General features: G+C 40.4%; 2 protein-coding genes and 1 long non-coding RNA gene across 7 annotated transcripts; 2 read left to right on the forward strand and 1 right to left on the reverse strand.

Annotated features, from left to right (window-relative positions):
* Positions 1-2,518: 2,518 nt before the first annotated feature.
* On the forward strand, positions 2,519-3,478 carry LOC104808366. Its single transcript, XM_010534040.1, has 3 exons — positions 2,519-2,668; positions 2,746-3,081; positions 3,200-3,478. Exons 1-3 carry the CDS (start codon positions 2,519-2,521, stop codon positions 3,476-3,478), a joined length of 765 nt encoding a protein of 254 aa, XP_010532342.1.
* A 3,044-nt stretch (positions 3,479-6,522) lies between these two features.
* LOC104808237 lies at positions 6,523-8,456 on the reverse strand. Of its 2 annotated transcripts, XR_770910.1 has the most exons (3): positions 7,929-8,456; positions 7,177-7,219; positions 6,523-6,934 (listed from the first exon to the last, which is right to left on the reverse strand). XR_770910.1 is itself a non-coding variant. In XM_010533877.1 (2 exons), exons 1-2 carry the CDS (start codon positions 7,119-7,121, stop codon positions 6,540-6,542), a joined length of 501 nt encoding a protein of 166 aa, XP_010532179.1. In that variant the 5' UTR covers positions 7,122-7,160; the 3' UTR covers positions 6,523-6,539. The 2 variants fall into 2 exon arrangements, 1 of the variants encoding a protein (XP_010532179.1); XM_010533877.1 differs by lacking the exons at positions 7,177-7,219; positions 7,929-8,456 and adding an exon at positions 7,016-7,160.
* A 45-nt stretch (positions 8,457-8,501) lies between these two features.
* On the forward strand, positions 8,502-10,672 carry LOC104808238. Of its 4 annotated transcripts, XR_770912.1 has the most exons (3): positions 8,502-8,879; positions 9,369-9,531; positions 9,610-10,672. It is a non-coding gene; the product is annotated as an uncharacterized LOC104808238 (long non-coding RNA). The 4 variants fall into 4 exon arrangements; XR_770913.1 differs by having other exon boundaries at positions 8,502-9,531; positions 9,607-10,672; XR_770911.1 differs by having other exon boundaries at positions 8,502-9,531.
* Positions 10,673-10,944: the final 272 nt, after the last annotated feature.

A 10,944-nucleotide genomic window follows, 5' to 3' on the forward strand; every position in this document is an offset into this window, starting at 1 on the left:
ATTCCTGCTTCTTCCTCTTCTTTGAAAATCATTCCCCCTTCCCAAATAGAGATCTTGGAACAACATGATACTTCAGAAAACAATGTTCGACCACACAGAACTGTTTCTCGACCTGCTTATCTGAAAGACTATCACTGTTTTCTTCTATCAAACCAATCACCTTGTCTTTCTAACACTAAACATACCACTCCTTACCCTATTTCTAATTATCTAACCTATGCCAAACTTGAACCTTCTTACAAAACCTTTGTTCTCAACATTACTACCACCCAAGATCCCAAAACCTTTTCCCAAGCAGTGAAATCTGATCCATGGCGGAAAGCTATGGAACTTGAACTCGAGGCACTGATGCAAACAAACACTTGGTCTGTTTGTCCACTACCTTCTGGCAAGAAATCAATTGGCTGCAAATGGGTGTACAGAACAAAGTTTCATGCTGATGGTTCCATTGATAAGCATAAAGCACGTTTGGTTGCTAAGGGTTATACCCAGCAGGAGGGTATAGACTATCTTGAGACTTTTAGCCCTGTGGCTAAAATGACTACTGTAAGACTCCTCTTAGCCCTTGCTGCTTCTCAAAAATGGTTTTTGCACCAACTTGATGTCTCTAACGCTTTCCTCAATGGTGATCTCGATGAGGAGATATACATGGATTTGCCTCCAGGTTATGCTCAGCTTAAGGGGGAGTCTTTTTCTACTCCAGTTGTCTGCAAATTAAATCGATCTTTATATGGCTTGAAGCAAGCTTCTCGCCAATGGAATCAAAAGCTTTGCCAGGTACTTATCACTGCTGGTTATCATCAATCTGCAGCAGATTCTTCTCTGTTTTTGAAGAAAACTGGATCTTTGTTTGTGGCTGCCTTGATCTATGTTGATGATATCTTAGTCACCGGCAATGACATGGATATGATCACTGAGCTTAAACTGCTTTTAAGCTCCAACTTTCAGATCAAAGATATGGCTGATCTAAAATATTTCTTGGGTCTTGAAGTTGCTAGGTCTGAGCAAGACATATACATTTGCCAGCGCAAATATACTCTGGAATTACTTGATGATTATGGCATGTTAGGCTGCAAAACAGTTGGTTCTCCTATGGAACTAAACCTCAGACTTAGTCAAGAATCAGGGGAATTACTTCCTGATGCTTCTGTATACAGGAAGTTAATTGGCAGATTGATTTACCTCTCGATTACCAGACCTGACATTGGTTTCTCGGTAAACAAACTGAGCCAATACCTATCTCAGCCTCGTACAGCTCATCTCCAAGCAGCCATGAGGGTGTTACGCTATCTGAAATCAGATCCTGCTCAGGGACTTCTCTATTCCTCGCATTCCAGTCTGTCACTTAGTGGTTTTTGTGACGCAGATTGGGCAAGCTGCCCAGATTCCCGCAGATCTGTCACTGGATATTGCATCTTCCTTGGTTCCTCTTTGATTTCCTGGCGTGTCAAAAAGCAACATACCATCTCTCGCAGTTCAGCAGAAGCTGAGTATAGAGCGATGGCACAGACCTGTTGCGAATTGGTTTGGTTAGCCTCTTTACTTTCTGATTTAAAGCTTCGTCTTCCTGCTCCAGTAACCTTGTTCTGTGACAGCAAATCGGCTATACACATAGCCAATAACCCTGTCTACCATGAGCGCACCAAACACATTGAATTGGACTGCCATTATGTACGAGAGCAAATCAAGACTGGTTTTCTTAAACCATTGCATGTTTCTGGTTCTGAACAAGTGGCAGATTTGTTAACAAAACCTCTTGTTGTTGACAGATTTCGTTACCTTCTCTCCAAGATGGGGATCCACCATTTGTACTCCCCATCTTGAGGGGGAGTATCAAGGAGAAGCATTATTATTTTCTGGCTTTATCTATCTGGTACAATGGCAGCTACAGGAGACACCTTTTCCCTTACATGTTTCTAGGGTACTCGTAGTCTAATGTACTTGTACTAGGTTTGTTGCAAGTGTAAATCATTTTTATTACCTTCTTTATTATTCTTTTACAAGTGTATATATACATTGCCAAGGGCATAATGAAAAGAACAAGGAGGAATTTTTCTGAATCTCTTTTCTGGAGTCTCTCGATTTGTTACACCGCTCCATGTCTGCTTCGACCGCCCACATCTCATCTCTCCCGTCACCGCTTCGTCGGCTACTTGTTTACACCTCTGTCTCACTTTCATCGTTCTCGGCCGAAAATCAAGCCCTAACTCTGTCACAGCTAAGGTATTGCTACTCCCATCGTTCTTCAATTTCTGTCTTTGGGATTACCAGCAGGTTTGTCTGTGATTACAAGTTCTTCGATTTTTGTCTGTACGTGATTTGATTTGTGTTCTCCTGCCTCGTTATTTCCTAAAACAGGTAGACAAACTATGCTCCCGGGTTTCTATGGAAGCACGGCCAAGAAAGGAACGCATCTCACCGGATAGCTTGGGGACAAATCTGCTTGCCAAGACACGAGGGGTGGGCTCGGTTTGCACAAGATAGAAGAGAGAAACACAGTCTTCCGCTTGAAGCTGATATGGCTGCTTATGACAACGGCGAGTTCATTATGGGTAGCATGGGTAAGAAGAAACATCTTAAACCAAGGGACTTACTGGAGCTGCAGATTTCTATCGAATATATCGTGGAACCTAAAGAAGCTTTTCAAGATGAGAGACACAGCAAGACTGTTTGTTCAGACCAAACTTGGTAATGGGAAGAAAGCATCTTTTTGGTATGACAATTGGACCACTGGGACCGCGTCAGCTGCAACTGTCGAGCTTAGCATCAGTCAGCGATGCAATCATCGGGAGTGCATGCATGGCGTTTACCGGGTGCCCGAACAGAGAAGATCGAAGAACTGCATATAGCGTTGCTGTCCATCCAGCCACCCAAGACGACGGCAAAGATACCGCTCTATGGAAGCACAAGACCCGGGAGTATAGACCTTGTTTCCAAACTTCATCTACCTGGGCACAGATTCGACAATCACAGGAAAGTGTACAATGGAGCAGATTGGTATGGTTTATGGAAGGAAGTCCGAGATACTCCTTCGTCCAATGGCAAGCAATCCAGGCTATGTTACCAACGAAGGATCGATTGGTAAGATGGGGCTTACAAATCCAAGCAACGTGTGTTTTATGCGGAGAAGAAGACGAGACGCATCGACACCTTTTCTACTCCTGTCCATTTAGTGCAGCAGTATGGATGTTTTATGCAGGGAAATGCTGGCCCAACCATCTTGAGGGTGACCAGGCCGGGAAACAACCCGGAACATGGAAGAGTGGTGATTGCGAAGCTGATCTCCCAAGCGGCTACATACAAGTTATGGCGCGAAAGGAACAACAGGATCTTCCGAGGGGAAACACGTACGATCGGCGAAGTCCGCTCGAAGATAGACCGCATAATCCGTACGAGGCTCTTATCCGTCAAACTGACCGGTGGTAATCCAGCAAGGAATCTTCTACTTGAGCATTGGTACAGGCTAACATTGTTCTGAAAACTTAAGATCAAAAGTCAGCATTTTGCCCGCTTGTGCATGGGATATCCCCTTTATTTTGTAACCTTGGCACCATCAGGGTGAACTTTTGTACATTTTTTGACTAATATACGAACCACATTCATACAAAAAAAAAGATTTGTTTTCCAATGTCGACTGGAAATTAGTTGCGTTTTAGAGATTGCTCTGGTGACTGCGATCGCGGTGTTGTTCCTCTTGGTATAATCTGATCGATGTTTGTTTATAAGTTCTTGAAGGTTGTTTACTTTTGTATTGTATGTGAGCTCTGCTTGAAGTTTGATTGTCCTATGCACTTGAGCTACAGTTTTTTGTCCGCATGGCCGGGGATTTCAGGAACCCCGGTGACAGAACCAAAGGTGACTGACTTTCGGTTAAACCGGAAACATAAGGGTCCTAGCCATCGAATCCATAGACGCCGAACAAGAAACAAGACTCAAACTCTAGGCGAAATTGAAATCAAAATTCAAAATTCAAGAAACCGTAGATTCGAAATCGAAACCCTAAAAACATGGACCTGAGGAGTGAGGAGGACCCTAACGTCACGGGTTTAGCTTCGAGTTATGGAACTCCGTCGGCAGAAGGGTTCTCGGTGCGAAGAATCGGCGCAATTCCGTCTTGAACTGCAACCATGTATCCACATGTCGGCCTCCTCGCTCTCGATCGGCTAAGAGACGTCTCCACCATAATATCGCCACGTCCCGGAGATATAGTGGGGCGTATCGGATGCGTGTCTGATCATCGGTAACACCGTGTGCATCAAAATACTGTTCCATTTCGAATAGAAACGCTTCCACGACCGGAGCACTTCGGGTTCCGTTGTATGTTGCCGGTAAAGGAACCCAAAGAGCTTGAGTGTTTGGGGTCGGGATTGCAGCTGATCCGTTCCTGTGCAAGGTACACTCGAGCTTTAGATCATTAATCAATTTACGAAGATCGGATAGCTCACGGTCGTAGTCTTCTCGCAAGAGCCGGATTTTTTCGTCCATGGACTCCCGATTGGTCTGCACTCTTCGATTGAGGTCTGAGATCATCTCCTTGGCCGTGACTCTAACTGCATATATCTTCTGCTCAAGGTCATCCATCCGGCTCTCTCGTGAACCGAGAAACTCCTCCAAGTCTTGCACTCGGTTGCCAAGGCACTCGGAGTTATTCTCGTCGACTCGAGAACGAGCTCTCGTCGTGGGCCCGTGCTCAGACCCTCGTCCCTGAGGATTCTCGGTCGCGGCATGCTGGTCTGAGATTGGTGCATTGGTCTCGTTCGTGTGTGGCATGTTTTTCTCGGTTTCTCAATTTCTCGGCAATTACGGGTTGCGAAGTGGACTGCGTATCTGGTTCGTTTATGAGCGAACCAGTTTCTGATACCAAATATCACGCCTTTAGCTTCAAGCTATGGAATTCCGTGTGACAGAAGGGTTTGGTGTGGAAAAGAAACGAGTCGGCGCACAAAAAGAGAGAACTTGGGACTTGAGGAAAATTTAGGGTTGGCCAAGATGCCTCTCACAAATGGCGAGCTAGTTTTATTGAGATTGACTAAACGCCATTTATGAAAAGTTCACAAATTCGGCTCCCACATAATCACAAATTCGATCAGTTGTGCTGATACACTGGATCCTGTCTCATGCGCTCTGGCCGTAAAACGCGGGATATCGTGCAGGTTTTGTTTACCTTTTCGCTCTATCGTTTTGCGGATATTCTGTTTTTGGCTGACGTGCCCTAGTCTTACCAAAATTCATTTGTGATTGGTAGGGGTGGGTATTCGGTTCGGGTATTTCGGTTATTAACCGAACCGATCGATATATATCCGAACCGAACCGAACCGAATAAAATTAAATAACCGTTTGGTTATGATTTTTTAAAACCCGAAATAACCGAATCCGAACCGAACCGAACCGAACCGAACCGTTTATATATCTTCATTTATATATATTTATATATATATATATATGAATATTTATATTTTTTATTTAATTATTGTTTAATATATTTTAAACGAATTTTATCATTTATTTTTTAAATATTATAACTGAACCGAACCGAACCGAATATTTATTTGGTTATAGTTTGGTTATAGTTTTAAATAGACAAAACCGAGCCGAACCGAATCGAACCGAACCGAATAAAATTAATTAACCGTTTGGTTATGAGTTTTAATAACCCGAAATAACCGAATCTGAAATAACCGTAATCGATTAACCCGTAACCGATCGTTCGCCCACCCATAGTGATTGGGATCTAAGCATGTAGGCGCTCTTTTATGTGTGGGCTTTATGTTGAAAATATCCCATTACCATATATTTTATTGTGGAGGACATTTTACTCAGATGACCGAGTAGAGTCGTACGAATTTCAAAGGTACACCTCCGAAAACATAACGTATTAAATTCTTTTTGAAAAGACTATAATACCCTTAATGAATCCATATAATTTGTTCGGTCGAAAACAACTTTGTTATTACGACTTCATAATTAATTCTAAATATAATTACAATTGATTCTAAATAAGATGACAAAAAATTCATCTGTTAAATTTTAAAAATAACTACGTTTTTTTACCACTTTCATATTCATTAAATCATAACTATTTATTTTAGTTGTAAATTAGTTATATGTTAATTGTAACAAAGTCGTAAAAAAATGAAAATAAAATATTTCGAATCTAAAGTTGAAATTTTTTTTTATCTTGTACCAGTGAAATTTTTACCACCCAAATGGATCATTTGAGTAAAATGCCTACTATGGATGCCCTATTTGAGTAAAGCTTGTTTGTTTTTAAGAACACTAGTTTTTTTTTTTTTTGGTTGAAAGGAACACTAGTTTTTATTTTTTGTGTTTAGATGTTACAAAGTTTCTGGTCGAGCACTGCAAAAGTTGATGGTGACCAAGTGATGGGTTGATTCAATTTCATCCAAATAATAGTTTTTTTCTGTGATACTTCGTTTTCCTGGATGTTTTGAAGCATCGTCCTTCGAGCACAATCTGTTGTTAGTTTCATCTGGACGCATGTGAACTGTTCGATCAAATGCGTGAAAGAATTGAACGCATTAAAATTCCAGAACCAATAAGGGACTAAAGCTACGATATCCAATAAGGTAAATACGGAAACTAATTGAAAGTGGGATAGCAGAAGCAATCACCGTTCCAGGAGAGAATTTGAAATGTTTGAAGGTTTTTGAGACCTCATGCGATGACTCTTCCACATTATCAGCTTGCCGATCCAGCATGTCGGGAGGGTTTTGCGGTGCCAAAACTTCATTTCCAGAAGCAATACTGGAGCTAGGAAATGAGGATGTGGATTGGGAGTTTTTAAAATGACGAAGGAACAACTGCTGGATGCCAAACTTTGAAGGTTGCGACGGATGATCAGCTGAAGAAACTTTGCTTGATTTCGAGGCTGAAGACTTCCAACTTTTTTCTTGGTGGCATTTCCAGTCGCAGTCTGCAACACCCTAAAGAAATATCTAGACATCATGAAAGGATTTTCAAACAAAAATCTGACGTCAATGTCGAATAGACAAACCTAGAAGAGTATGAGAAATGCAGAAAGTGGCTGTCTTAAACAACACTCCAGCTCCAGGATTAATTGATTTGACAAATCTCTTGGTCACTTTCCTATATCTATCCATAGCTAAGTCATACCCACTGGTAACATCATATAATAGGAAAAAGAGAGGCACTTACAGCTATAGAAGTCTCAGAATGTCCCCAACCTCCCAGTTGCTGCCTGAACCAATAACGGTTACTTGTTAACAATGGATCCCAAATTGCTTGTCAATTTATTCAGTCTATCAAAATACACCGTTTATTGATATTGATTAAGACGATGTTGATGTTGATCCAAACACACCCTTTGTTAGAATGCGGAGACGAAACTACATAAGTTGCTAATACGAACTAAATTGCAATAGAACTATCTTATCAAATTTAAGAACCCATTTCCCAATATAATTAAAGCTTGCAACCAAGTTCAATCAAGTCAAGTAACTTTTCACTGCAAAGCTTCATCGTCCCCACAACAGTCCATTGATTCCATTTCATTCGAACATACCAAAAACTACCAATTCTGTTTCCTACCACTCAATCCATCAGAAATTTACTCTCTAAACTACAACCCATCAACTCAAGTATCGTTCAAACATCGGTCTTCCAACGTGCCCAGGATGAAAAGATCAAAGCGACATGTTTCGCAATGCCTTCCATAGACACTCTTTTGATTTCCAGAAACACCGAGTGAAATTGATCGAAACATAGACCTATTGAGATAAAATACGATCGAAATTCCGAAAGTTCCTTGCTAGAGTTTCGAATCCCAAATTGGGTTTGGGAGAATCGCCGCGGAATTTGGTCGGCGAACACAAAACCCTCAGCCGGAGCGCGATGCCAAAGTCAATGGAAGGAAGAGAAGAAGACGACAACGGAGAACGATTACTTACCGGCGATGTTCGGTTCTTCACAGCACGAGAAACGGCGGCGAGAAAGGCTCTATGCGCGGTTTAGGGAAGTAGAAAAGTTGAGGGGAGAGGATTTTCCCGCCTAAATCAGTGCTTGATTTGTCAAAGAAGAGGGAAAACTTTTTTTATTAAAAAAAAAGTAAAATCCGAAAAACCTTGAACTTGAAAAAAAAAACTTAAACTTGTAATACCAAATTTACAACTTGCAATTAGAAAAAACCTCCAACATATAGTCTATAAAATCATTGACCACTTTGACCAATTTTTCACACGAACTCAAATTGTTGTTGTCAGCACATATAGGTCAGCAATTTAAATTAAAATTTTGACACGTCAGCAATTTTTTTAAACGAAAACCGGTCCAAAACCGGTCTAAATCGCGGTTTAATAAACCGATACAAAACGAAAAAATCCCTAAAAATCTAAAGATGGAAAAATCGAAACAGAAAAAATCAAAATACAAAAACGCGAAACCCTAATTTCATCCTTTTCCCGATAGAAATCATCCAAAAAAACCTTAAAATCAAATAAACCAAAATTTTCAACCAAAAAAAAAAAAAACCAAAATGGCTCCCCCACATCACTCTTCATCATCTTCTTCTCCTTTGATAATTCTCAAAACCATATTCGTTATCCTTCTTCAATCACCTAAAGGGACTAGATCCCAATCAAGCCTATGTATAAATTATAGTGGAAATATTCCCATAAATTATCCATTTGGGATCAACGACGGTTGTGGAAGCCCTTATTACAAACACATGTTGGCTTGTTCCGACAACGCCAAACTGAGAACTCCATCTGGAAGATACCCAGTTAAATCCATAAGCTACTCCTATCTTCACATCCTTGTCTCAGACCCTTTCATGTGGAGTTGCGACAATAGAGAGAATTTTCGACCCACCTTTGAATTTTCGACAAAGGATGAAACACTAGGTTTGGAAAGAGGATGAAATTAGGGCTTCGCGTTTTTTTGTTTTGATTTTCTCTCTTTCGATTTTTCCATCTTTAAAATTTTAGGGATTTTTTCGTTTCGTACCGGTTTATTAAACCGGGGTTAGATCGGTTTTGGACCGTTTTCGTTTAAAAAAATTGTTGATGTGTCAAACTTTTAAATAAAATCGCTGACGTATCAACAATCCGACAATATATAAATTTCCATTCGTCTGAAAAATTGATCAAAGTGATCAACGGTTTTATAGACTTCGAAGTTTTTTTCCAGTTACAAATTACAAGTCTGAATATTAATTGACAGTTTTTCAAATTTAAAAGTTTTTTTTTTATATTTTAACAAGTTCGAAAGTTTTTGGTGATTTTATCCTTAAAAAAAAAAAGATAAATTTGTTTACGAGGACCAAAAAGCGGAAATGTTCGGGAAATAATGTCATTTCCAACCTAAGTTTTCCTCTCTTCGTTCCCACGCAGACTCGCCATCCATCGTTGTTGTCTTCTACCACCGCGTTGTCTCTGCTTCGACCGTCCACATCTCATCTCTCCCGTCACTGCTTCGTCGGCTACTTGTTTACACCTCTGTCTCACTTTCATCGCACTCGGCCGAAAATCGAGCCCTAACTTTGTCTCAGTTAAGGTACTATTACTCCCATCGTTTTTCAATTTCTGTTTTTGCGATTACTGTTGAATTTTCCGCCTGATGAAGCCAAAGCAGCCGTATGGTGGCAGTGAAAATTTCTTCCTTGGGCCCCATATGTCTTTTGTTTTGTTAGGCAAAACTTGCCTATAAATGAAGGCTTCGCAACAAGGGGGAGAGACAACACAGAGCGAGCGAGAGCAAGAAGCAGAAGGAAAAAAAAAAGTTGGGAGAGTGAAAAAAGTGAGAAAAATAGTGTGGGTATTTGGGAAGAGATTCGATCTAGATGTTTTATCTGATCGATCTAAAATTGTGAGGAGAGTTTTACACTCATACAAAGGTTTTTCAGAAGCTGTTCTCTACAGACCTAGTCTGCATAGTTCTGATCGTCGGGATATATGACGGTGGTTTTTCGTCTCCAGTTGAGTTGCAAATCGGTATAATTGTTCCTGACCCTTTTGTCTTTGATTTTTACGGTTTGAGTTGTTGACGAAATCAGAAGTCACGGGTTGATTTGCAGTTTTGTTACTACTTGTGGTCGGGTAATATTCTCTCGGGTTACTGAGATTAGAATATTGGAGTTAATATTTTGTAATCTCAGTATGTTGCTGTGTGAATGTTGTAATCTAATTATAATGAATTTTTGGGTGGACTATACAGTCTTGTGGTTTTTAGTCTCACACCGATGGGGTTTTCCACGTTAAAAATCGTTGTCCCTTTTATTTCGGTACCGTTGCACTAGATATTGTCATGCTCGCAGGTTTACACAAGTAAGGGGTTTGTCTTACTGATTCATAACAAACAATCGAAGTAACGTAAAACCCCCAACAATTACCAGCAGTGTATATTGTTTGTCTGTGATTATCAGTTCTTCGATTTTTGTCTGCACGTGATTTGATTTGTTTTCCAATGTCGTCTGGAACTTATTTTAGAGATTGCACTGGTGACTGAATGCATTGGTTACTGCGATCGCGGTGTTGTTCCTCTTGGGTATAAGCTGATCGATGTTTGGCTATCAGATCATTCCGTTCTTGAAGGTTGTTTACTTGTTTGTATATGAGCTCTGCTTGAAGCTTAATTTGTTCTCCTTGTATTTTCTGGAGTCATTGAGGCAACCCTAATGGATTTATGGTTTACATTTGGTTTTCTGGTTGGAAAATGTTAACAAGAATGAGGATTTCCAAACATGTTAAAAATGAAATTAATGGTATTAAGAATGACCGATTTTACTACAAGAGATCTTGTTGAAAACAAACTTCAGACTACATTTTGTTATTACGACCAAATCCATCCACAAATGTAACTATTATAGCTTGATTCTCAGTATCCTATGCACTTAAGCTACATTTTTGGTTCGCATGGTCAGGGATTTCAAGAACTCTGGTGACAGAGCGACCAAAGGTGACTGATTTT

Source organism: Tarenaya hassleriana, unplaced genomic scaffold (assembly GCF_000463585.1).
Source record: "Tarenaya hassleriana unplaced genomic scaffold, ASM46358v1 Cleome14, whole genome shotgun sequence".
NCBI lineage: Eukaryota > Viridiplantae > Streptophyta > Magnoliopsida > Brassicales > Cleomaceae > Tarenaya > Tarenaya hassleriana.